Source organism: Cucumis sativus, chromosome 6, assembly GCF_000004075.3.
Source record: "Cucumis sativus cultivar 9930 chromosome 6, Cucumber_9930_V3, whole genome shotgun sequence".
Taxonomy (NCBI): domain Eukaryota; kingdom Viridiplantae; phylum Streptophyta; class Magnoliopsida; order Cucurbitales; family Cucurbitaceae; genus Cucumis; species Cucumis sativus.
The window spans coordinates 24,466,449-24,493,565 of NC_026660.2; the positions used below are offsets into that span (position 1 = coordinate 24,466,449).

Below are 27,117 nucleotides of genomic sequence, written 5' to 3' on the forward strand. Positions count from 1 at the left end.
AAGGCTGAAAAGGTAAGAAAAAACATTAGAAAAAACTAGTTTTAAATTAGAGTGATTGCAGTGGACAATATTTCTAACGCTAATAATTGCCAAATTTTAGACTTCTAATTCATCGATAATATAAGTTCATAATATAACTTAGAGACGAATCTAATTTTTTAAAATAATTGTTATGTTTATAGTCGTCTTTAAAGATAAAATGAAAAGACAATCGAAAGCTTTTTAAATCAGATAATAACATCCGTATATCAAAAGATATCACCTGATTGGACACAAAAGATTAAAATTCTTTAGAAAAGGATTCTGATAAATTAGGAAAAGATTGGCAAGTAAAAAAATTTCCTACTTTAGGTGAGTTGTCTGATTAAGAAACATAATTTTAAATAATCAAAGAGGAACCTTTGAATATAATGTATGTAACATGCACGACGACAAAAAATACTCTTCCCACTATAAACACATGACGATATTCAATTTAAAAGTGAAGCACTATTTATAGAAGGTGAAATATGATCATATATATTGCCTTAGGGAACAATAAGCTTTTTTAAATTAATATTCCAAGCATAAGTGGTTTGAAATTGGAAAAAGCATATGCTTTTTAACTTAATTTAATTGGATGGGTGAGGTTTTAATATATAATTGATTAGCATGCAATAGCTATATACACACAGAAGAAGTACTGATAGATGTGTTGTAAAACATGAGTTTAGATGATATGGAAAAAAAAATGGATTCAAAGAAGCCTTATTTTGGAGCTCTTGTTTGTCAATTAACATTTGCTGGGATGAGTTTATTCTCAAAGGCTGCCTTTGTTTCTGGTATGAATACTTATATTTTTCTTTTCTACAGGCAAGCTTTTGGCAGTATCGTCTTACTTCCTCTCACCATTTATTTTGCAAGGTAAGTAAATACTCCATATTATTACTCCTAAATCCTTTTGTTTTATTTTTCTATGGTTTGATTTACAAGTGTGGGTTGAAACAACGACCAAAATATCTATCTTAAACCAATGTCGCGTTTAGGAAAGTAATCAATTATCAATCGTAAGGACTCACACGAAGTCTTGTTTTGGGAGAAACCAAAACCAGTGATCACTCCCAAGTGAACACACAATTGAGATTATTATTTGATTTCCAACATCTCTACAGCAGTTATTTTTTCTGTTTTTACCTTGTATTAGATTCATGCTTCATATAAATTTAACCCATCTCATAACTCATCTTTGTAGCTTCAAGAAAATAAACTCCTTCTTCCCGTCGATGTAGGCCATAGTTTGCCCAACCACGTACATCTTTGTCTTCCTCTTCTTCTTCCCTTTTACATTTCTGCCTTTGCTGTGTAATTTCTTCTTCTTTTTCTTGCTGAAAATCGCCATGGAAGATTGAAGGTTTTAGTCTACCAAACAAACAAAGAGAAAGAGAACAACTTTACCCGTGTGCTGTAAACATAAAATAAAGAAAGAAGAAAAGAGAGAGGGTGTAAACGTGTGAGGAGTAGCATAGGGCAGAGACGTGACTTTTTCTCTTTGTTACATGGGAGTATTATTGAGGGAGAGTGCGATAGAAGTGTTTCATATTAACTAAGAAAGAATCGAGAGACATATTTTCATCGACATGCAACCAATCTTTGAAGTGAAATTAAAGTTAAATCATAAAATACTTATGCTAGGAGTTAACAAAAAAGAAAGAGAGATCTAACCAATTTGTTTGTTTCTTCTTCTTTTTCTTTCCATGGAGTATTATCGCAGAAAGGAGATGAGAAGTTTGTCAAAAGCAGATGTGATGAAGATTTTCTTGCAGGGCCTTTTGGGGTTTGTACACAATTAATTAATTATATTACAAACTATTTCAATTCTTTTAATTTAACTAATTAAGATTATATTTAATTTGATGAAAGATTTTTGGTTTCTTTATGTGTGTTAAATTAAAAGTGCAGGTTTACCATTGGGTTGAACGTTTATGGATTAGGAGTTAAGTATACATCAGCAACTTTGGGAGCCGCAGCCTTTAATTGTGTTCCTGTTACTACATTCTTCTTTGCTCTTCTTTCAAGGTTCATTAACATTATTATCATTAATTTAGCTTTTTCGTAGGTAATTAAGATCTCCTTGAATTGGCTTTTTAGGAAACGTTTTAAAAATAATTTTTTTTATTTAAATTCTTTTGATGAAAATTGTTTAAAATATCTTTTAAATAATTATTTTGAATATTTGTGAAACAGTACAATCTTCTCTTTTCTATATTAAAGACTTAAAAATATATTTCTAGTCTTCTCTAAACTAAAGAGAAAAAGAATTCAAAAGTATACCTTACCAAAAGTTATCTGTTTTTTTTTTTTTTTGTAATAGTGATTTTAATTTGTTAACCAACATATGGAAAATCTAGTAGTGGGAAAAAAAATAGTTTTAGCCATTCAAAATGGGTATGGAATTTATACCAAGTGGATGCACTACTTTAATGAAACCAAAGAACAAATAGAATATATAATTTGTCTGGCCGGTGATTAAACTATGAACACTACTACTTTCTAAAACTAGTTTGCTATACGATATTATCTTAAACTACAACAGGTCGTTAGTTCAAAAGCATAAACTCATGGTGAGCATAAATTTAATTATATCCTCCAACAATTACACATATTTGTATTATTGTTCATAGGATGGAGAAGGTAAATATAAGAAAAGCAAGTGGAATGGCAAAGGTTGGAGGCATAATATTGTGCATTGCTGGTGTTGCAGTTCTTGCATTTTACAAAGGCCCTTATTTGAAACCACTCTTCAATTTTCACCTTTTTCAAACGCAACAATCCCACGTTTCTTCCAAAAAAGAATGGATTCTTGGCTGTTTCTTGCTCTTCCTTACTTGCCTTACATGGGGCTTGTGGTATGTTCTTCAGGTAATTAATATATATTTTCAATATTATCCTAAATTTTATATGTGTTCTTTGTCGTATTACATTTTGGTATATTTCAAGTTCCACTCATCTTTTTTGTAACTCACGCAAAACTTGATCCGAATAACTGAGAGTGGATTAGAAAAAGTTAAGTAGACACAACTCACATCTAAATATTTGTTTCTTTATAATATTTAGTTTGATATACGTCATATTTTACTTTCAGGCTTGGGTTTTGAGAAGTTGTCCATCTCCACTTGTGTTAACATTTGGACAAACATTTTCAAGTGCCATTCAATCATTTGTTGTGGCTATTGCAATTGAAAGAAACCCTTCGGAATGGAAGTTGGGTTGGAACATTTCCCTAGCTGCTATTCTTTATTGCGTATGATTTTTTCTTTTATTAATTTTCTTTTGGGAGTTATGAGGATTATTCCAACCTCTAATCCTTTATATTATATGAATACGTATCCAATTATTTTTGAGCTACAACCTTGTTGTTTGGATTTGCAGGGAACTTTCGTAATTCCTGTTGGAAACTATTTGTCAAGTTGGGTGGTAAAAAAGAAAGGTCCAGTTTTTCAAGCTGTTACCACACCTTTTAATCTCATTTTCACACTCATTGGTTCTGAATTTCTTTTAAATGATGGAATTAGCTTGGGAAGGTAATTGGAAACCAATCAATTTATTGATTTAAAATCGTCTGCTCCTTATTAATAATGTTTTGAATTTGTTTAAATATGGTTTTTTTTTCTTGTGTGGTGAACAGCATAATTGGTGCCATACTGTTGGTGTTGAGCCTTTATAGTGTTTTATGGGGAAAAAAGAAGGAAGCGAGTTGTTTTGATACAGAAAACAACACTAATGTTGTTCCAACGGAAACGAAAACGTTAAATAACATTTAAATTTTGTAGAATCACGTAATTGTTGATGTTCTTATTGAGTTGTACTTAAATGAGCTATCATTATAAAACATATTATCCTATCGACTTTTCTTCTATCATTTTTTCTTTTTATATTTTGTTTGTTAAAGTAAAAGTTTCATCAAACTCTAGTTTAAGATTTGATGTACATTAATTTTAATCAATTTGTGTTTAAATGGCCGTTTAACACCTTTTTTTTTCTCTTTAACCTATTTCTCATTATTATTATACAAGTGTTAACATATTGCTTGGTTTGGTGTGTGCACTTAAATGCACCAGTGAAATTTGATTCTCTAATTTTGTGATTTTGATGTGAACCCTTAGATTTCTAAGAACATTTGTTAGTCTTTGGTTATTTAGTCCAATGTCAACACTATTTTGTTGGTGTCTTATCTAAAATGTTTAGCTAAGTCGTTTTTGTATATAAATCTACACATGATCTATTTTATGTTTATAAGTTCACTCAACCAAGTAAATTTGTTGAGGGGTTAGAAATTGAAAAGCCTTATGTTTTTTTCTTATAAATAATATATAATAATAATTGAATGGTGAGGTTTTTCCTTTTATAGTTGATTTTACTTGAGCAACACAAACACACAAATGAAGGAAAGAAAGAAAAATTAAGTGTTTTGTTATAATTTAAAGAAAATTTATTCCAATATAGAATGTCTTTCATAAATCACTCCAAGTTTATTCTACTCAAACGTAAATAATTCATAATATCACATAGACATTAACAATCATCGTTTGCAATTTTGATTCTCAACACACCATTTATCATATAATATTCTTTATCTAACTTGCTAGATTCGACACATCTATCCATGATATAGGAGAATATTTCTCCTTCTATACATCTCCATCAATTGAGACCACACATTGTAGTTTGTTCTATATGTTGAATACCTAACATTGACAGCACCTTCAAAGAACAAGAACAAGAGTAGATTTCATTTAGGATGAATCATCAATTTCACTCCATTTTAAATAAGATAGAGAATTGAAAAAGATGAGACTGTTCGATCTTTTTTCCTTTTGCCAAAATATTGCAACACATAAATCTCCATACTTTGTAATTATCATCCATTACTCTTCATTGGAATATATACTTTTCTCCGGCCACTTCTTAACTCCTACTTTTCTCCAGCATTATTTATTACATGTTATTGTGTTGTTTTGAACCGTTTAATAGGTGGAATATTGCTGGTTCTTAGCCTTTACAGTACTGTTTTATGGGGACAAAAAAAAGGAAAAATATAGTGAGAATATACAAATTAATCTTAATAATTATAATAATAATAGTGATTCCAATTCCAACCGAAAAGAAAATCAGAGATTCACATAATATCAACCAAATTTCCACTTCCAACCCTCAAATCATTGTAACCTAATTTGGAAATTCATTAAACATATGTATTGTTCATCTATAGCATACATTATATATACACATACGATGATGTAAGCTATAACTATTTATGCACACATATATATTTGAGTTGATCCAATAATAATTTCTTGGACCCCCATTACGATTTAAGTAGTAAATAATTTGTTTGAAAATATATATTTTGGAGATAAAAACAAATGTGACATCATCTTTGGCCTTTTACAAAAGAGAGTTTTATAAATACTTCACTAAGTTGACCCCTCGTAAAAGTTGAAAAAGTATATAAAAAACATAAGAAAAACTGGTCTTTAAAGAGAGTGATTGCAATATGTAATACTTTCAAGGATGAGAATTATTGCAAATGTGAAATATAACAAACATTATCGATATTGATAGACTTTTTGACCGATAGTAATTTGGGTTCACCATTTTAGAATGAGATGAATCTAAATTTTTTTATATTTGTAATTTTTTGTTTGTATGATGCTATATTTGCTAAGTAATTTGAACATAATCATCATGTTTATAGTTCTGTTTCTAGATAAGATGAAAGACCACAAACAAAAAAAAGCAAAGCTTTTTTAATTAGACCTCATTGGGCATCAAGAATTCAAAAAATCTTTAGAAAACGAATAAAAACTAGAAAAAGATTGGGAAGTAAAAAAAAATCCCTACTTTAGGAGAGAGTTGCATAATTTAAGAAACGTTATTATCTTAAATAATTAAAGAAGGAACCTTTGAATATAATGGAATGTAACATGCACATGATGACAAAAAGAACACCCTTCCCACTATAAACACAAAGATAATATTCAATTTAATAGTGAAGCACTAGTTATAGGATCACATAAAATGATATTGGCTAATGGAACAATAAGCATTTTTAAATTAATATTCCGAACATAAGTGCGAATGGAAATTGGAGAAAGCATTATGCTTTAATTTATAATTTAATTTAATTGGATGGTTGAGGTTTTGATATATAGTTAGATTGTATACTTGAACGATAACTTCACACACAGGAGTGATAGAGATTCATCGTAAAATATGGGTTTAGATGATATGCAAGAAAAAATGGATTCGAAGAAGCCTTATTTTGGAGCTCTTGTTTGTCAATTAACATTTGCTGGGATGAGTTTATTCTCAAAGGCTGCATTTACTTCTGATATGAATATTTATATTTTCCTTTTCTATCGGCAAGCTTTGGGCACTATCGTCTTACTTCCTCTCACCATTTTCATCTATTAATGCTCATCAATCACCTTTTCTAAAAGAGTTATTAATCCAACCGATGTTCTTTTCAATGTCTAATATTCAAACCTTTCCTCTCTTCCACAAATCAATCCCTCTGTAAACTCCATCAAGCCATGACTCTTCTCAAAGAAGATAGGTTCTAAGATTTGCGACATTGATTCCACCAAAATGGAGATACATTGGGACTTAACAAACGCCATATTTGACTGTAGACCAGATCTTCGTCACTGTAGTATTCAGTCGATAACTCACTTTCTTTATCGACGATTCACCATCCAAAGCTTAAAAAAAAAACTACAAATGTTTAGACTATGTGCGCTTCGGTCCTATTTTGATCGACCCTAGTAGGTTAGAAATGATTTCTTAATAAATAATTGAGAAAATAAAATCGTTATAAGAAACCTCTCTTATTTTATACTTCACCCATTTGTTAGAGATTTTGAGATGGTTTGACAACCCGATGTCCTCATTTATAACACAAAAATAGTTGGATATCAACCAAACTCAAATGACTCCGATTAATTTGTTATAGGAGAGATGTGAAGGATGGAATGATCATAAAAATAATTTCTCAATAATTATCTAACACTAATCCCTATAAATATGATTGTATAAGATAAAGATAAAAGAAAAAAAGAAGTGATATTTTTTTGGAGTGGTTCATTGACCACTAACCTTTCATCAAAGAATAGGTTGGTGGTGGTTTTCAATTGGGCAGCATTTGCTTCCCAAAATATATATATTTACACAAAACCAATTTTGGCTCTAATTCATGCAACCTAAAATTGTAATAGTTTCATCTATTTCTTTCTTAATTAGCTTGTAAAATAAAATAAATCTATACAATTATTCCTATATAAATTAGAAAACATTTAATACAATAATGTTTATGAAAGAAAAAGAAAAAAAAAAAAGTAATATACTGGATCTTCAAGGTACTGCTCATCCACCTTCTTCCCCATTGTTCTTGTTTTCTTTTACGTGCCGTCACGCCTTTCGATTTTCTCCACCACTTCACATCCGATCTTCCTTAGTCTTCTTCCGCCGCTGACGGAGTTTGTGGAGACGGCGATGATTCTCGTAGCTTATTCTCATCTTCTTCCTATCTCATTCTCAGCACCACGCGCGATAACTGAAATCGATTCTGTTATCACATTTTTAATTTTTGTAATTCAATTTATTTGGGTTTTGATTGTTTTTTCTTGTTGATTGTACTCCTAATACGCAGTTATGTCCGCCACCATGTGAACATCATTTAGCTTTTTCTATTCACAAGTCTTCACGATTCTTCTTCACATCAAAGTGGTGAGTTTTTGTTTTCATCTCAAATTTTATTCGCACTTTCATCTCAACTTTACAACTCGTTCATGCTCAGATTCATTGTATATTCTTCGTGCCCAGATCTGTTGACTGTGGGGGATATAGTTCATCGTGATGATTTGACTCCCAAAAAGCTTGGCTGTGAGAACAACTTCATTTTGGTAATATACCCAATTTTTGCAGCAGAAATTTGTTTTCATTTATTTGATTTAATTATTGTATTGAGTTTTGCTTTGACTATCATTCGCATTTTGATTACGTTTCTCGATTTGTTCTCCCTTTTTGCAAAAGTTTATTTCTTTGATTTTCTAACTGCATCAGTGGGGATGTGGATGCATTCATGTTTTGTTGGAATTTCATTTAGTCATCTCTAGGTTTTCTTAATTATTCATTCTGGTTAGTTTACATTGAGTCTTAGTTTGTGTACTTTACAATGGGAGACACTCTTCCTGGAAAAAATGCAAAGGATGTTTTAAAGATGATCGTCATTGTTTGCTATTGAGCAACATTAATGTGTAACTATTCTTCATACTTATATTTCTATGTATACATAGTGTCATTAATCTGTGATTTAACTTTTGCTGTTGTTCTTGTTGCTTGTTCAGAACCCAATGTTGGGTGCAGGTTGATGTTGTATAAAACTTATTTATCAGACTGTATGCTAATTTATTTGAATGGGCCTAACTGTTTTCGATTAACGTGGCTTATTTTGTGTTCGCATTTGTTAGGTTAGAGTTCAAACTTAGTTTGAATCTTTTGAGATGTTTAAGAATCTCACCGTGGAAAAACTAAGCTCTAGAATTTCAGTTTCTGTTGAGAATCTCTTGCACTCTTCTTTCGATGGAGATGTTGAGATGATTGGGTCGTCTAGAATGTCAGTTTCTGGATGGGAACTAACTCACAGTAAATAGTTCAACATAAGTATATTATCAGAGAAAGCAATCTGTAATTACTTCAGCATAGGTATGTTAGGCATTTTGATTTAAGCATTGTGCATACTCTAAGGGATACACTTTTATGACTTGAGTCAATTACACTCATCAAAAGATAGACCTTGAAGAAACATTAGATATTTATACACAAAAACTTACTTTTAAGTAGCTATGGGAAAGTTCTTTCTGAGGTTCAACATGTGGAGAATTAGCGTATCCATTATTACTCTACTTTTTATATGAAGCCTATGGTTAGTCTTCAACATTTGAGTTTTGTTAATTGTCTGCATCTTTTATAGTCAATAGTTAATAGGTTTAAAAAAGAATTGAGGTTGTCTTTTCGTAGGTAATGGCACAATTATTGTGTGTTCTAAAGTTGTATTGTATTAAAGTCATCCTTGTTTCTATATTTTTTTTCCGGCAAGCACCTACCATTCTACTAGACTATCTATTATACTGTTGCCGAAGTGTCTTGTGTCTAAAATTGGCTCATGAAACAATTGTTAGCCTTGTAGGTTTAAGAATCGTACCTCTAAAATAATATACTTTGACAAATTTGATTGCTATCAAAATGCATTTCTTTTTTATAAAGATATTGTAATAAATGCTGGGGTGGGGATTTGAACCTGGAACCTAGCTCATGTTGCATCAAAATGCATTTTTGTACTAATGTGGTTTGGAAATTAAAAAAAAAAAGGTGTATTCTGTATTGATGTAAGTTTATTTATTTATTTTCATCACGCAGGAATGGATGGTAAGGTTGGTTATGGCTTCCACAATCTACGTAATGAAAAAACTTCCCTTGCACAAGGTCAAATTGCGAACAAGGTTCCATTAGTTAATAATTTTGTCCCTTCATTTTTGCTATTACATACTTCTTTTCCCATCTGTATTAGTCAATTCTTCCTCAATTTTAACCTCCAAAGTCGAGATATTGAGTGGAGTTGGAGTCTCTTCGAGAAATTGGGAGGGGAGGTTATTCTATCTGTTGTCCAAGCTGGAAAAATCTTTTGAGGACACAAAATTTATGAAAAGTTTAGGGAATGACAAAAGCACCAAATCTTGATGGAGATTTATAGTTGAGTTCCTTAAAAAAAAATTTAGGCCATTTTTTAAGTTGACATCTTAAATGTTCAATGATGCTTATAGGAATGTAAGGATGTTGTTTAACTAATTACGATCTCCTATTACACTAGTGATGTTGGTAAAATATTGGTTTTGATGATATGAAAGAAAAAAGTATTCAAAGAAGCTCTATTTTGCAGCCTAGCCACTTAGCTTGTTTTTGTTTGCCAAATTAACTTTGTCAGAACGAGCTTAATGTGGAAAGCCGACTTTGTCGCTGATATGAACTCTTACATCTTTCTCCTCTTATCTTCAAGTTGCTGGTAATATCATCCTAGTTTCACTAACTCTTATCTTAAAAGATAAAAGGTAAATATACATTCCAAACTGTATTCCTTTCCTAATTCTTTATTTTATAAATACTGTTGGAATTGTTTTTTTATTGCTACAAAACTTTATATTTTCTCAATTATGTTCACTTGTGAGCAATTATTGGTTTTGATTTCTTTAAAAAAGAACTCCAAACTCATGGAATACTTTCTGGATTGTGATCAATTGATCACTTTCCTAAACCCTTGATTTAAGATAGATACTTTGGCCGTAGTTTCGACCTTACTTATCAATTAAGAGAGTTTGAAAATAATGATGGAGGAAATGAAAATATTAATAATTTGGAATATATATTTACCTTGTGAAATAAATGGTGAGGGGAACTAGGAGGATAATGCCAACCCTTTTGCGTGTAGAAAAAGAAGATATAAAGTATTCATACTAGAAGAAAAAACACATTTGAGAAAACTCATCCAAACAAGTTTTATTTGACAAGGAAGTGCAGTTATTAACGAATCTTGAAATAAGAACAAAGAAGAATGTGGCGACGGAAATACAATTAAAGGCTGCAACTCTCAAGGTGGCTTAATTGTACAAACCCAAAACCATGTGCATGAAAATCTTCAACCCATCTCCTTTCCATAAACTTGCCATTTCCTTTCTACGGTCATAAACCATGAAAAAAAAAATACAAACAAATCACGGTTAAATCTGTTTTTTTATCTGTACAAACTCTTGAGTAACAACCCTACTATTAAAGGATAATAAAATAAAAATAAAAAGAGTTAGGAAATGAATTTATGGAGTATTTTATCTTGTGAAATAAATAGTGAGGGAAAGGAAGAAGATAGTACCAACCGCTTGCCTGTAAAAAAAGAAAATATAAATATTCATACCATAAGAATAGCAGCCTTTGGGAGTTAACTTATACCAGCAAATATTGTTTGACAAAGAAGTGTAGCAAAATAAGGCTCTTTAAATTCTTTTTTTCTTTCACATCATCGAAACCAATATTTTACAAACATCACTTATGTGTCTACTTGCTTAAGTATACAATCAACTATGTTCATAACTCTCACTCATTCAATTAATTTTGTTTTTTATTTCATAATAGTATGTGGTTTTCCCATTTCCCACCACGAGTATTAATTTAAAAATGAATAGTATATTTGATTAGGGCAAAATCATTTGTGTTGAGATGTTTGTCGAATATGGTATTCAAAAAGAAAAAAAAAAGTTTATTTTAGAATATGAATGGTATTAGGATGATTAAGAAATAATTTTTTTTTTGTTACATAAACATTATTGTAATAAATGCTTCCAAATTTAAATGGATTATTGTAGGTATAATTATATTTGCTTTGTACAGCCTAATTAAAAAAAAAAAAGAATGAAATATTACAATTCTACGTTGCCATTAAAGCCAAATTCAAATTGCTTGTGTAAATATATATATATATATATATTTGGAGGGAATTAAGGGAATCTCCTCAAAATATATATATTTACACAAAACCAATTTTGGCTTTAATACCAAATTGCAATATTTTCATTCATTATTTTTCTTAATTAGGTTATACAAGCAAATAAATATATGCAATTATACCTGCAATAATGCTTTTAAATTAGGAAACATTTATTATAATAATGTTTATGCAACTAAAAAAGTTATTTCTTAATCAACTCAATACAACTCATATTTCCTAGAATAAACTTTCTTTTTTAGTATCATATTTCATAAAAATCTCAACACAAATGATTTTGCATAATCAAATATACTATGCATTCTTAAATTAATACTCCAACATGATTGGTTGGAAATGGGAAAACCATAAGCTATTTTGAAATAAAAAAAACAAATTTAATTGAATGAGTGAGGGTTTTGAACATACTTATTATATACTTAGCAACTCCATGCACATAATTGATGTTTGTAAAATATTTGGTTTTGATAATATGGAACAAAAAAATGAGTTCAAAGATGCCTTATTTTGCTACACTCCTTTGTCAAACAATATTTGCTGGGATGAGTTTACTCTCAATGGCTGCTATTTTTCTAGTATGAATACTTGTATTTTCTTTTATTATCTTCTCACTTTCCCTCACCATTTATTTCACAAGATAAAATACTCCATATTATTATTAAATTCATTTCCTAACTCATGAGTGAGTCTGGTTTTTTTAGAAATCAAAACCAATAATCACTCTCAAGTGAACACAATGAGAAGATATGGAGTTTGTAGAGATAAAAAAAAAACAGATCTAACCAATTTGGGTTTGTACAATTAAGCCACCTTGGGAGCTATAACCTTTACTTAAAATTTTAAGGTTCATTAACATTATATTATCTTAATTTATTTACCTTATTTGCAACAAAAAAAAAAGTTATTTTTTAATCAACTTAATACAACTCATATGTCCTTAAATAACTTTTTTTTTCTTTTTTAGTACCGTATGTCATAAAAATCTCAACAAACAAATGATATTTTGCCTAATGAAATATGCTATGCATTTTAAAATCCATACTCCAATATGAGTGTTTGGAAATGGGAAAACCATATGCTATTTTGAACATACTTGATTATGTACTTCAACTCCTAACACATTTGTGATGATCTTAAAATATTGGTTTTGATGATATGGAACAAAAAATGAATTCAAAGAAGCCATATTTTGCTGCACTCCTTTGTCAAACAATATTTGCAGGGATGAGTTTACTCTCAAAAGCTTCCTATTCTTCGGGTATGAATACTTTTATTTTCTTTTTCTACCGGCAAGCGGTTGGCACTATCTTCTTACTTCCCCTCACCATTTATTTCTCAAGGTAAAATACTCCATATTATTACTAAATTCATTTCCTAACTCCTTCTATCCTTTAATTAACTACAATTGTGTACTCATGAGTCTGTAGTCATTCTTTTTTGGAGAAACCAAAACCAATTGAGAAAATAGCTAAAAAAAACAGATCTAACCGATTTGTTTGTTTTTGTTTTCATGGATGATTTCTGTAGAAATGAAATGGCAAGTTTATCAAAAGGAGATCTGTTGAAAATTTTCATGCAGGCCTTCTTAGGGTTTGTGCCATTAATTATATATTGCAAAGTTGTTGAATTCTCTTAATTTTATTAAGATTATATTTAATTTGATTGAAAATTTTACTTGCGTAGATGAAATTAAAGTGCAGGTTTACGTTTGGTTTTAATGCTTATGGATTAGGGGTTAAGTATACATCCGCCACCTTAGGAGCTGCTGCATTTAATTGTATTCCTGTCACCACGTTCTTCTTTGCTTTTATTTTAAGGTTTGTTAACATTATGTTATTTGAATTTATTTACTTTTCTCCTAAATAATTTAAAGAAACAGTTCAAAACTATATCTTAATAAAAGTTATAGGCAAACTAACAAAACTCATCATCATGTAGGTCTCTGCTTTTTTAAAATTAAGGTATCTTTGTTTATATTTTTGTTTTACTTTTGAAAATTTGTTTAATTCACCCTCGTTAAGATACTTCAAAATTCAAAGAATATGTTCTGAGAACTACAAAGAGTAAGTTTGTTATATTTCTTTTTATTTTTTTAATTAAGAAATCAAGTGCTACTTAAGAAAATATATAAAAATCATTATATAAAGAACGGTGAGAAAAATAGGCATAATTTTTAAAATAGAAATGATTACAAGATGAATTTAAATTCCTAGTTTTTTGAAATTGGAATTTAGAATTTGGCAAATCGTATTGGTAAAAAGTAGTAATTCTGATTAACCATCCAAAATGGGTAAGAAGTTTATACCAAATGCACTACTTTAATTAAATCAATAACTTCTAAAAGAAAATAATAGAATATCTAATTGGTTTGGTTATTCAAGCCCTGAATAATGCAACTTGTATGGATAAATTATTCATAAATTACTAGTTGAAGTGAATGAAGATAAAATAACATTTAAGAAGTTTGAACTCAAGATCTCCAGTATGGACTAACCTACTCTAGTATCATTTTAATTGATCCATAAACATAAACTCTATCGATATATATTTGGTATTGATAGGGTGGAGAAAGTAAATACAAAGAAAGCAAGTGGAATGGCAAAGGTTGGAGGCATAATGTTGTGCATTACTGGTGTTGCGGTTATTACATTTTACAAAGGTCCTTATTTAAAACCACTCAACAACGTTCACCTTTTTCAAACCCAACAAGCTCATGTTTCTTCCAAAAAAGAATGGATTCTTGGCTGTTCCTTGCTCCTCCTTTCTTCCCTTGCAGTGGGTTTGTGGTTTGTTCTCCAGGTTAATTTTCAACATTATCATGAATCATGTGTGGTTTATGTTATTGTTGTATGAGTAATCCTTTGATATAATATTTTATTTTCAGGTTTGGGTTTTGAGAACTTGTCCATCTCCACTTGTAGTAACATTTGGACAGACATTTTCAAGTAGCATTCAGTCCTTTGTTGTGGCTATTGCAATCGAAAGAAACCCATCTCAATGGAAGCTGGCTTGGAACATTTCCCTAGCTGCAATTCTTTATTGTGTATGATTTCTTATTTAACAATATACGGAGAATGCGGATTTGAACCTCTAGCTAACTATTAATTTGAGTCATTCAAATAGATAGCACTTATCGATTACTTCTAAACTATAATCTTCTTTTATTGTGCAGGGAGTTTTTGTAGTTTCCATTGGAAACTATTTGTCAAGCTGGGTGGTTAAGAAAAAGGGTCCAGTTTTTCAAGCTGTTACTACACCCTTCAATCTCATTGTTACACTTATTGGTTCAGAATTTCTTTTTAAGTATGGAATTTGCTTGGGAAGGTAATTATGAAATTAATTGATGGATTATTCATTGTTAATGATTTAAAATTGTTTAAACCAAATATTTGACTTTTTTGTTTTTGGTGGGTGAACAGCGGAATTGGTGCTATATTGCTAGTTTTGAGTCTTTATAGCGTTTTATGGGGAAAAAAGAAGGAAGCATGTTGTCATGATGCATCAAACAACAACAGCATCACCAATTCTGTTCAGGTAGAAAGGGAAATATTAGATAACATTTAAATTTGTTAGGATATGCATATAATTGTCAATGACTTTATCCATTGACTATTGTTGTAGAGACATTATTCTACTGTCAATTTTGTTCATAAATTTTTTTATATTTTGTTTTTGTTAAAAGTGATTTTCATCCGACTCTTTTAAGATGTTAGAGTTAATTCTAATCTAAGTTGTGTTTTAAGGGTGGTTTGAACTTCTTTTTTTCACCCATTTCTCATTATCAATATATTAGATTTTATAGTTCGGTTTGATTCTATGTACATATATATATATATACATTCATGAAATTTGATTATCAAACCCACAAATTTTTATGGACATTTGTTATGCATTTAATTATTAGTCTAATTTCAATGTTTCTTATTTAGATTGTATCTAAACTTACTAATATTTATATTTTATGTTTTCAATTCCGTTCAACAAATTCGATGAATATCTAATTTAAATTTTTATACTAAAATTTATTTTAAATTTTATGATACAAATAGTGAAAATTGGTATATAGAAAAAAATTGTAATAACTATCATTTGAGTTTGGAAATTTGTAACATTGTCACACACTCTTTCTATTTTGTAAATATGAAAAAAAAAAAAAAGCAAATCCAACCTAAATGATACACATGATACGTTTAATATAGACTTGATAAAATCAATGTATTTGATATGCTCTCAATACACATGATACACATACTTATATGCATAAATGTTGAAAATGACAAAATATTGAATGTTTTTAATTAAAAAAAAAAGAGTTATTATAATGTATTATAGTTAGGTTATAATAGTTTAAGTTCCTATTAGTTATTGTTTTTAAATCTAATTTTTTAGACCGAGCAGAAGAAACCATACAAATAGCATTATATATATATATATTCAAATGGACTGGTTTGGTGGAGGCCCGTGACAAACACCATCTCGTGTAATGAGACATTGTAGCCCAAAATAATATACAAAACAAAAGGTACCTCACACTATTTTTCTTTTTCTTTTTCTTTCTTGGAGAACAAAAAAACAAACACTTCACTCGCAAACTTTTTATTAGTATTTTTGTAAATAGTTTCGCAACACATTTCTGATTTATAATAATTTTTCTTAAAAACAATAGTTTTATATATATATATATATATATATATTAGAAAGGTTTAACTAAAAATCATATTAAAAATTACTCCTTTAGAATATAGTTAATCTTTTTAGAATTTTTTTCTTAAAAAATCAGGGAAATAATTTTACCCACTGGGAATTTCGATCTCCAAACTCTATTCTTACGAAAAAAAATTAAATGAGAAAGGTAAAATTAGTTAAAATTTGTCGGGAAAAGAAAAATCTCAACTTACCCAAATATCCTTCACAGATTCGTCGGATCCAACCCTTTCTTGTTTCTCACTTCTCACTTCCCACTTCCCACTTCACATCCTTTTTTTTTTTTTACTCCAAACCAAACCTTCTTCATCAATGGCGGATATTGACACCCAGATTCGGCAACACCCATCAATCTCCAAGGAAACAGCTCTCCAAGCTCTCAACACCATTATCCAACTCCATTTCGAGAAGACCCTCGAGAAGAAACGCGCCATAGATCTCCAAAAGAAAGAGCTTCACAAGCTTTTCCAGCTCTTCTTCATATTCCTCGCTCTCATTTTCTTGACCCAATCTCTTTCCCCTCGCCTCGAATGCCGCCATTGCTGGATCCCCATTGCTCTTCTCTCCGTTTCCCATCTCAGTTTCTACGTCTCTGTCGCTCAGACCCTCCGTTGCATCAATGGCTTCAAGTACCAGCGCCGTTGCCATAAGCTTACTCTGGGTTTCGCTACTGAACGCCTCAGAGAGATGAGGATGAAGATTTCCGCCGCCGTCGATGCAGGGTTTGATGGAGGCGTGACGGATGAGGAATTTGAGATTCATTATCAGGAACCACCCGAGAGTTATTTGGGTAAGTTTAAAAGGAATTGGGCTCTGCATTTTGGGTTCTTGATCTTCATTTATCTCTTCATGATTTCTTCCTCTGTTGTTCTTCTCTGTTCTTGATTCTTTATTATTCTTTTTTTTTTTTTTTTTGTGCAAAATTGGAAAAGAAAATCAGCAATTTTTGGATTGGGATTGTTCATTCTTTGTTGTTTGATTTTACCCCACTTTTAATAGTTGGATTTTCCTTCTTCTTTTTGGCATTTTTATTTTGTTGCTCACTTCACTTATAGCAACTTATAGCTCGTGCTTGGAAGTTGGAATTGTAGTGAAATCAATTCCAATGTAAATAGTTAAAATTTGATTTTTGGGGTATTTAAACTGATTTTGTGTTGATAATATTTTCAGAGAAAGTTTAAATTAGAAATGAAGAATGAGAAGTGTATAGTATGAGTAATTTTATTGGGAAGTCAAATTTTAAAAAAAATGGCTACATTTCTCAAAATATTGGAGAAAGGGTTAGTCAAAATGATGAAGGTTGAAAAAGAATAGTTGATTGAAATTCCAGTGCTCTATGAATTATATATATTATTCTATCATATGATGTTTGTTAATGTGAACTTTATGACTTTGAAGAATGCTTTTCAGAGTAAAGGGGGTGTCATTTCAAATTTTCCTTTTTGGTTAAATTTTCATTTTTAGCTTTTCTCTTTTTATGATTCACCTACAACATTATTCCTCCTCTCCTTTTCTTTTCTTTTTTTTCATTTATTTTTGTTTTAATATTTTATATAGTTTTATAACTTTTATCTCACTTTAATTTAATGTTGATTCATGACTACTAGTAGTATACTATATGCTCTCCTACCTTTGAGTCATACCATTTTATTCTAATAATTTCAATTAATGTCTCTATTGTTCATAAAATTTGAGAGTATCTTCTCCCTGTTGTAATTTTTGGACTAAAGTTTCTATAGAAAAAAACTTTGAATTAATTTTTTTTTGTTTATTTAACCAATAATACGAATGAAACTTCACCAAGTGAGTGAGTTATGCTTAGATATCGACTGTGAAAAAATAGTTTGTTCCGATAATATTACAACACATTTGAATCATAGGCTACCAACATGGTTTGGCACACAATTCAAAATTTCAAGATACAAAACAATACATTTTTTAATTCAATAATACGTATGGAGATAGAGATTTAAATATTTGACTTTTTTTTATTAGCGACGTATATCTTTTATCTTATATTAAAATTAACAACCATTTGTCTAGACTCTAGACGTTGTATTTTAATTAAACTCTTCAAACAACATTCTTATTCAATCTGATCATTAACAAAAGCATATATGATTGGAAGAATTAGTATGAATGAAAATAGTCCAATTCATCTGTTGAATGTGAACACCTTCATTTTTATTAAAAAGAAAAAAAGGAATTTAACTGATTGAGATTTTATGTGGAAATTAAATATGATGGAGTGTGTTGGATGAATTATTATTGTTTTTATTTTCTTGGATGAATTGATTAATAATGAATGATATGATAATGGCGATCCACTATTTTAATTATAAGCTGCCCACAAACTTAGCTTGTATGCCTTTATGAGGCCAACACAAACAAATTATAATAATGATACAGTGAATGTGTTTGTATATAAAAATAGAAATATAATAAATGTGTCCACTTTATATTTGTATCTTTAAAGCCGGCCTTAGATATCATAGATTGCCCAAAGTTTTTTTCCATTTCATTTTAATTTATTGATTCTCCATTTACCTACATTTGCTTCCATTATTCTTCTATTTTCTTAATCATTGTTAAGATCCTTTTTAAATAGAAAAAATAACTATTCAGATGAAAAAAATTAAATTCATTATAAATAAATTCATATGAAGTGCAACAGTTTTACAAATAACCCAAAAATTTATATATCACTTCCACTTTTAAAATTGCAAAAACAACAAATTTAAAAAGATATTATGGTATGTTATCGTTATACTTGTTAAATTTGCAATATGCAAAATAGTGGTGTTATGAGCTGTATTTTTTTAAATCTTTTTTATTATTTAATGTAATTTTCTTAAATATTTTGTCAGGTTTTTATATTTTTTTATAATTTTCTTTATTATTTATTGTGTTTGATCATATTTATTTTTTAAATATGATTGAAAACACTCTTACAAGGAAAAGTAGAGGTTAAAAAATAGAGAAATTGCATTAGATAAATCCTTTTATAAAAAAGCAACTCATAACATTTTTTTTTTTTTTGCATATTGCAAATATAAAAATTATGACAAGTAATTAGATATATTAAACGGCTACCTAAAGACTATCAGACAACTATCAAAGGATTATGCGATGACTATCCACTTTTAAAGTTGCTATTTTTACAATTTAAAAAAATACAGTGACATGATCCTTATTATTATTATTTTGCTATTTTTATAAACACTCCTAAAAAATAACGGTGAAAGAGTTGGAAAACTCATAAATAATAATAAAATTAAAATACTATTTTAATACATGTTGATTTTGACATAAATTACCTTTCAACAAAATTACCTTTCACCATAGATAGAAAAATTATATGATACTATTTATATAATTTGTACCCACAACTCATATTTAAGTTAACTTTCAAATACAACAAAATCAATTAAAATATTTAGATAAATTTATCATAAATAGAAATATAAAATTTATTTAAATCTTTAAAATATTTTAAACAGTTTTACCTTCAAATACAAAAGTTGAAAACATAAATACTAACATAAACACTCCAAAGTTTTTGGTACTCTTAAAGTTGAAAGATAGAAGTATGAAGTTATGTGAAGAAGTTATGAGAGTTAGATGAGATGGTAGAGGATAATGTAAATTAATTTTGTATTTATTCATTTACTTCTTTTGATGAATAAAATTTAGAGCTTGTTGGTAACTGAAAACAAAAGAAAAAAAATATAGGTGTAAAGGAAAATTACGCATCCCAAAATAATTGTGACAAACCCAATTAATTGAATCTTGGATTAGCACAAATAAATGGAAAAAGATTGGTCCAACTAGGGTATGAACTTCATTAATACTCTAAACTCTGTTAGTACAAGAAATTGTGTTGCACAAATCATCAAAATCTTAACTTCATACAACTACACCCAAACATTTTTTGATTGTAAATATGTAAAGCAAAACTTGTTGTATTGTATGTATCTTTTATTTGGACCTAGATCTTGATTTTACTTATAAAAAACGAATAAAGTTAATCATAATTCCGTATTTACATGATATCGTTTTGTGAAAATAAAATTGATTTTTGGTGTGTCCAAATATTTTGTTTTCCCATAAGCCAACCTGTAATATGTAAACATTACAGAACACAACAAAAGCCATTGCTGAAAATGATATAATAATATTCCCAAAACGGATCCCTCTCTTTCTCTCACATTTTATTCCTCTCCCTTGTTCTTGTCACCCAGTACTACTTCTTATTAATAAATAAATAACATTTTTTTTTATTTTTCGAATAAAATAAACAAACAAATTACGACAGGCTGTGAGTATACATTTTTATTTATATTTTTTTGTAGACATTACAATCGTTCTAAGCATAAATAATGTAATGTTGTTGAGTATTTGTTTTGTTTTTATTAATAACTTTTTTTTTTTTAAATTGCAATTTCGTTGTTTGTGACCAATTGTCCCAATCCCAAATTGCCGAAAATCCCTCTTTATAAATTATTAAACCCATCTTCTCTCTGTTTCTCACTTTCGTTCATTCATTCATTCATTCATTCACACACACACACACACAACAGCAACAGCAAAAGAAAAGATGGGAGCTTGTGCCACAAAGCCAAAGGATCTGAAGGCGGAGTCCGGCGACGCTCCGGAGGAGTTGCCGGCCGAAACTAAACCGGATCATGTCGGTGATGAAAAGGCGAAGGAGATCGTCGTTGATGATGACAAGGTGGATTCTAAGCCTCCTTCTCTTACTGATTTGTTCATTCATCAGGTTGTTTTTTTTTAAATAAAAAAAATACTCAATTAATTTAAAATTTTGTTTATTTTTCTTCTTAAAAAAATATTTAAATGGGTATTTCAAAATTTTTTTGAAAAAATTAATGTGGGTGTGATTTAATTATTTGAAGATGTGTGTTTGGATGATGAGAAAATTTGAGGAAAATAAAAATAAAGAAATGTAGATGAATATATTATTGAAAATGTGTAGTGGGTTGTCTTTTTCCTTTCATTTGGTTTGTTTTTTTTCTTTTAAATTATTTTGTTGGACATTTCTGTAGAACAATTAGACACCAAATTTTACTCTCTCTCTCTCTCTCTCTCTGGGGTAAAAGCTGATTAATCATTGACAATAATAGAAAAAGTTGAATTATAAATTTAGTTTTCTTTTTAATTGTGTGTTTATACTCAGTTAACTTTAAAATTAGGATCTGATTGGTTGGGCTTTCTTAGACCCAGAATTTAATTTTTTATACTTAGGCTTGTTACTTTTAACAAGTTTGAACCATCGTTTACATACCTATTAAACATAAAATTCAGAAGAAAAAAAAATCAATTTATACTTCTTTTTAAAAAAATTTAAGTATTGTATGAATTAATACAATCAAATTTTATAATTATATCAATTAAACTCATAAGTATAGATTTATAATTGTATCTTAAAATTATATGTAAAGAGATTATTTTATTTGTACATATGTTTGAAGAAGAGACTTGTTTATGAGAGATTTGATAGAAAAAGTAATTGACTTATACCATGTCCATGTTTATCCAAACGTATATAATCTAATGAAGAGTAAACTAAATTATCAAAAGTGTACAGCTTATAACTTTTATGGATACAATTTGAAAAATGAACACAAAGTAAAAAGAACCAAAAACAAAAACATAAAAACAAATGTAAAATGGATTACCAAAAACAAACATAACTCAATACACCTACAATTTATAGTATCGACGTTTGAAGGTTAAGAGGTAAAAGTAAATTGTGAAGAAAAGGTTAAAAGAAAGGGGTGTGGAATGGGTTTGGAGTGTTATGAGCAGGAGCAGTGGCAGTAGATGGGGTTGTGGTGGAAGGGCAAAAAGAAAAAAGAAAAAAAGAGAGAGAGAGAGAGATTCCATAATTTTGTTTTGTTTTCGATTGTTGCTTTCTATAATTTGGTTTCCTGGTTGTCACCTAATTAAATAAATGCTGGCCTCCTGTTTTTCTTTTTCATCAAACTCCTTTGTCTATTGGGATCTAAATTACATACAGAAAAGCTGCCTTTTACTTTTAGTACATAGTTTTTTTTATTTAGTTTCATGGATTTGGTCCTTCGTATTGATGTTTATTATTAAATTTAAGTTAAATTCTAAACACTTTCATTCAATTTTCATCACTAGTAAATTATATTTTAATTTTTTATTCATAATTATTTTTTTTTAAAAAAAAATTAACACCAAGGACAAAAGTGAGTTTGGACTCAGTAGCCCAATAGCCTTCACTGTTGTTTGGACTCAAGTTGGGCCAGCCCAACATATTCTCTTCCTCACTCTTTAAACTTTGGATAGCTGCAAATTTAACCAAAATAATATTTTAAATTCCGTCGATAGAAGTCTATCATCAATGGTCAATGATTACCCTAAAACTTTTGTTATAGATGAGATATAATTGTAAATATAGTCATTAAATTAAAAATAATTAAGTATATAACAATATTTAAAAAAAAATTATAAATACAACAAAATTTATTAAAGTTTATCATTAATAGATTATGTTGCAAATATTTATTAATAGGCTATAAGAGTCTTTCAACGTAAAAGTCTATCACAAATAAATTTTACTAAATTTTTAAATTTTAAAAATGTTGTTATATGATTAATTATTATTATTATAATTACCCATTACAAATCGATTAATTTGGTTGTTTGATTTGTTGCGTGGAATATTGAAGATCATGAATGAAGATTATATCAATTAAAATAATTTATATAATAAGTTTTTTTATTGATGTGAACTATGAAATTCAATCTACGAACGATATTGAAATGTGTCTTTTAGTCTCTATCTAATTTTAACAAGTCGTTGCTAGATCAATTTTAAAATTCAAAAGTAAAAAATTTGTAAAAAGTTCACAAATCATTTCCCAGTAGTTATCAAAACTAATATTTCAAACAAAAAAAATAAATACTCTATAAACATAAATAGTAAATAACTAAAAAAAAAACCATAAGGATGGTTGATTTTTAAAATGATTTTGAAGTTTGAAAAATGCTTTTAGATAGTTTCTCAGTTAATTTTACCATTAGTGATTCAATTGGCATAAACTTATATCCCAGAACTCATGGATGATAGAAATAGTAGTTATAGTATACAATGTCGTCTTTATTTTTATTTTTTTCTTTTCACAAGATAATATACATTCTAATTATTTGAATAATATTTGAATTTAAGAAGTTGGATGTCGTTAATGTGAATTCATGCAGAAGGAAGGTAATAAGGAGAAGACTGAAGATGCAGATCCACCGGAGAAGCAAGAGACCAACCCACCGGAAACTGAAAAGCAAATAAACCCACTACCGGAGGAGAAGCCGTCTGAAAACAACCCACCGGAGCCAGTAGTTTCGGACTCTGTTACAGAAAACAAAACTGTAACAGAAATGGAAACCCCAGATGAGGCAATCAAAGTGGAAGTTACCATTGAAAATGATGTTCCTCCGGAGAAGACAGAGTCAGCGGAGAAACCAACTGAAACAGAGAAGGAAGTGAAGGTAACTAATTAGCAATTGATCAATAAATTATTTTCGAAACGAAAATCCCTTCATTAGTTAATTACCAACTGAGGAACCATTATCCAAAAATTGTTTCATTTTCGTCTTCTTTTTTCCTTTTAGTTGTTATGACTTATGGGGAAAAATGCATACCTTCATCTTTACTTCTCTCTTAACTACTTTTTGTTCTTCTTTATGTTTCTGTCTCTGCTTTCATAGCCCAAATATTACTTATAAAGATATATATATTATATATAGATATATAATTCAACTTAGTCTCGTCTAATTAGTTAGTCAATGATTTAACATGTATTGAGTTTTTTTCTTCTTCAAATAACTTAGATTTAACGTCGTATTGAAAGTCGAAACATATGTCATAGTTTGAACTAATATCAGTGGAAGTTAAAACATATGTCATAGTTTTAACTAATATCATTTGTTTTGATTAACATTATTAAACTTCTCTAAATTTTTAAGATCACAGGTTAGAGAAGTATCAAAATATTAATATAATTAGATTTATTCATTTGAAGTAGGTTAATTTAGCACACATATATTCATTTTTTAACTTGTTCTGCAATATAAATGATTGATGTGTATTCCTACATGTTTTAGTTTTTTTTCTTAGAGTTTAATAGTCGTGGGATAGAGAATTTGAAGAACCGAGTTAAAACTAAATTGACTTTTAGTTAAGATAAACTAATATGGTTAGATTTGGCTTTAACGTATAATTTTTTACTAGATTTATATCGATGTATAGTTGTAGCATGATAGAAAATAAATATATGTAGACCTAGATTTGAACATTAGTTTTAAATTATCTAACGTATCACTAATGTACTCTCACCCCTCTTTAAATATATACAACTTCATAAATGACACGATTTAAATAAAATATTGTGAACAAGATAAGCAAATTTATTCATAATTTTTAGCAATATATATTTAATTCTAGTTTTCAAACATACTCTAATCCATGCTGATAAGTTATCGTTATACTATGTATAATTTCAAATATATAAACACTCAAAATCTTTTACAAAATCTATAGAAAATAAATCTTCATAGCAGAAGCACTCAAGTCTATGAAAGGTAGGATATTAGAATAACTTAAACAATTTGACAATCTGAACCACCAAACTCATATTATATAGGTTGGATTGAGTTAGTTTAAAATGTGAGTTTGGTTGGATTGAAAATTTTAATTTTTTTGGATCGAGTTAGGGATTGAAAAATTCAGATTAACCAAACTCAATCAAACCATAATTAATAATATATATATATATATATATATATATATATATATATATATATATTTGAAAATTTGAATTTATGGATATTTGAATTTTCGGATATGTGTATTTATTGATAGGACATGTACAACCATTTTAAACTCTACAAACATTAGAAATAAAAAAAAGAAAAAGAAATATAATTCGACAACTCAACCCAACCTAACCCATATTTGAAAGGTTGGATTGAATTGAAAATACAATTTCTATTATTTAGATTGCGAATCCAACCAACCCAAAAATATAGGTTAGATTGGAAATGTCTCAACCCATTTGCAGTCCTAATAAAATGGATGTAACGTAGTCTTTTTAAATGCATCTTGACTCTCAAATAAACTACACATTTTTTTTTAATGCAATATTATTATTTACAATCTTAAAAGAACCCAATAAATGGAGTAGTACTCCTTATGCACTATCAAACTCATTTTTGAAGGTACGAACAAATTAATGTATCTAAATATATTTTAATAGCTTCTAGAAATAGTTTAAATTCAAGATAAAATAAATGAATAATGTTCTTGTAGACTTGATATGTGTTATTTGAAAACAAAAATTTTAAATATAAAGTGAAGAAATGTAAGGTATAATAATTGTTCTACATATTATTTATCAAATATGAAGTGTTATTAGTAGTGGGAAACACTTCATAGACGATAGTGGATGAAGTCCCATCTTGAAAAAAATGGATAACATTCAATAATTTTTACATAATTTCCTTGTTGGTGCCACGAATCAATAATAATGAACCAATAAAAAATCTTCATGATTGGGCTGAAATGGTATATATATATATTATATATATATATATTGTGGATTTTATCTCATAGTTTTGTACTCTTGTTGGGTGGAAAATAAGAAGAAAAAGTAAAAATTTATGACTATTAATAAGTTACTTCCACTTACAATAGCTTTTGACTATTTCTTTAAAATACTTTTTGTTTTATTATCAACCCACAATAGAGTCCCATTATTTGTCCAAAACATTTCTTTTTCTACTTTTGCTCCCAATGTGTAGACTTTGCAATTATGTTATAATTTCATAAAATGTATTCTTTTTCATATTTATATGTTACAAGTTGTGTCACTTGCAAGTATTTATTTAAATGTTCTTCTTTTAAAAGGAGTAATTAAAGAAAAAATGATAAAGTATATATATATATACAGAATTAAAGTTAGAAACTTAAAAGATTTATAAATTGTTTTTGTAAGTTGTGAAACGTATCCGATAAATTACTTATATTTTATTATTGAATCAGATATTGTTTTTCAAGATCAATTGTATAAATAAATATACACAAACTATACTATAAAATAAATAAGAAAAAGTTAAAAGAAATCGTCTAATAAACATTTGTTTTTAAAGTTAACAAATACATTTTATAACTTTTTTTTTTCTTTTTCTTTTTCTTTTATGATTAAGAAGGAAAATTGAAAAGGAAAAAAGACTTAAAAATACATATTTTTTGTTTTTTCTTTTAAACATAAAACAAAACAAAAATAGTTATTCGACAAGTTCTAAATTAAAAACATTAACAACGATGGATGCACATGATAAATTGAAAAATGGAATCGACCAACTTAACTGAAGTTGATTGATCAAAAAACAAGAGAAATTGGTCAGGATCGATTTAAAAAAAATTCAAATCGAGAACTTTAAGAAATTATTTTTAAGTGTTAAAACGATCCAATAAAAACAATCAACTGATCGACTCATATTAATTAATCTTGAAGTCAATTTGACACTTTACTAAATCAACTATGATCGATTCAAGGTCACTTTTTCAAAAAACAAACTTCAATCGATCAATGATCACCCCTACTAACAACTGTAATAAAGTGTTTAAAGTGAGGATAATATATTTAATTATGAATCACACATTGAATATTAGCACACCACACCCCAAAGCCAAGAAGTATAGGATAGGAAAGTGTAAAATATTGTGATAAGGAAGTCATATATATGAAACATTATTTTAATCTTATCACATTTTTGTG

The 27,117-nt window shown here is 28.7% G+C and overlaps 4 protein-coding genes across 8 annotated transcripts; all 4 read left to right on the forward strand.

The window, feature by feature from the left end:
* Positions 1 to 653: 653 nt before the first annotated feature.
* LOC101220386 (WAT1-related protein At5g64700) lies at positions 654 to 4,007 on the forward strand. Its single transcript, XM_004148592.3, has 7 exons — positions 654 to 903; positions 1,751 to 1,813; positions 1,939 to 2,055; positions 2,661 to 2,898; positions 3,122 to 3,280; positions 3,409 to 3,560; positions 3,665 to 4,007. The coding sequence occupies exons 1-7, from the start codon at positions 704 to 706 to the stop codon at positions 3,798 to 3,800; spliced, it is 1,065 nt and encodes a 354-aa protein (XP_004148640.1). The 5' UTR covers positions 654 to 703; the 3' UTR covers positions 3,801 to 4,007.
* Positions 4,008 to 7,347: 3,340 nt separating this feature from the next.
* On the forward strand, positions 7,348 to 15,471 carry LOC101206317 (WAT1-related protein At5g64700). Of its 4 annotated transcripts, none has more exons than XM_031886683.1 (11): positions 7,348 to 7,394; positions 7,688 to 7,764; positions 7,861 to 7,940; positions 9,457 to 9,539; positions 10,022 to 12,930; positions 13,118 to 13,180; positions 13,291 to 13,407; positions 14,152 to 14,389; positions 14,475 to 14,633; positions 14,763 to 14,914; positions 15,010 to 15,471. In XM_031886683.1, the coding sequence occupies exons 5-11, from the start codon at positions 12,746 to 12,748 to the stop codon at positions 15,152 to 15,154; spliced, it is 1,059 nt and encodes a 352-aa protein (XP_031742543.1). In that variant the 5' UTR covers positions 7,348 to 7,394; positions 7,688 to 7,764; positions 7,861 to 7,940; positions 9,457 to 9,539; positions 10,022 to 12,745; the 3' UTR covers positions 15,155 to 15,471. The 4 variants fall into 4 exon arrangements, with proteins under 4 accessions (XP_031742543.1, XP_031742544.1, XP_031742542.1 ...); XM_031886684.1 differs by lacking the exon at positions 7,348 to 7,394 and adding an exon at positions 7,402 to 7,539; XM_031886682.1 differs by lacking the exon at positions 7,348 to 7,394 and having other exon boundaries at positions 7,402 to 7,764.
* A 974-nt stretch (positions 15,472 to 16,445) lies between these two features.
* Positions 16,446 to 18,051, forward strand: LOC101206076. Its single transcript, XM_011659472.2, has one exon. It carries the CDS (start codon positions 16,607 to 16,609, stop codon positions 17,177 to 17,179), a length of 573 nt encoding a protein of 190 aa, XP_011657774.1. The 5' UTR covers positions 16,446 to 16,606; the 3' UTR covers positions 17,180 to 18,051.
* Positions 18,052 to 20,549: 2,498 nt separating this feature from the next.
* On the forward strand, positions 20,550 to 24,023 carry LOC101219990 (neurofilament medium polypeptide). Of its 2 annotated transcripts, none has more exons than XM_031888203.1 (2): positions 20,550 to 21,071; positions 23,543 to 24,023. In XM_031888203.1, the coding sequence occupies exons 1-2, from the start codon at positions 20,892 to 20,894 to the stop codon at positions 23,837 to 23,839; spliced, it is 477 nt and encodes a 158-aa protein (XP_031744063.1). In that variant the 5' UTR covers positions 20,550 to 20,891; the 3' UTR covers positions 23,840 to 24,023. The 2 variants fall into 2 exon arrangements, with proteins under 2 accessions (XP_031744063.1, XP_004148639.1); XM_004148591.3 differs by having other exon boundaries at positions 20,676 to 21,026.
* Positions 24,024 to 27,117: the final 3,094 nt, after the last annotated feature.

What these genes read in the sequence shown, in the direction of transcription:
- LOC101220386 (XM_004148592.3), top strand. Translation starts at nt 704, where the DNA reads ATGAGTTTAGATGATATGGAAAAAAAAATGGATTCAAAGAAGCCTTAT. An exon ending in CTCACCATTTATTTTGCAAG is followed by an intron (nt 904 to 1,750) that starts GTAAGTAAATAC and finishes GTATTATCGCAG; the next exon opens with AAAGGAGATGAGAAGTTTGT. An exon ending in TTCTTTGCTCTTCTTTCAAG is followed by an intron (nt 2,056 to 2,660) that starts GTTCATTAACAT and finishes TATTGTTCATAG; the next exon opens with GATGGAGAAGGTAAATATAA.
- LOC101206317 (XM_031886683.1), top strand. Translation starts at nt 12,746, where the DNA reads ATGGAACAAAAAATGAATTCAAAGAAGCCATATTTTGCTGCACTCCTT. An exon ending in GTTTGTGGTTTGTTCTCCAG is followed by an intron (nt 14,390 to 14,474) that starts GTTAATTTTCAA and finishes TTTTATTTTCAG; the next exon opens with GTTTGGGTTTTGAGAACTTG. An exon ending in TATGGAATTTGCTTGGGAAG is followed by an intron (nt 14,915 to 15,009) that starts GTAATTATGAAA and finishes GTGGGTGAACAG; the next exon opens with CGGAATTGGTGCTATATTGC.
- LOC101206076 (XM_011659472.2), top strand. Translation starts at nt 16,607, where the DNA reads ATGGCGGATATTGACACCCAGATTCGGCAACACCCATCAATCTCCAAG.
- LOC101219990 (XM_031888203.1), top strand. Translation starts at nt 20,892, where the DNA reads ATGGGAGCTTGTGCCACAAAGCCAAAGGATCTGAAGGCGGAGTCCGGC. An exon ending in CTGATTTGTTCATTCATCAG is followed by an intron (nt 21,072 to 23,542) that starts GTTGTTTTTTTT and finishes GAATTCATGCAG; the next exon opens with AAGGAAGGTAATAAGGAGAA.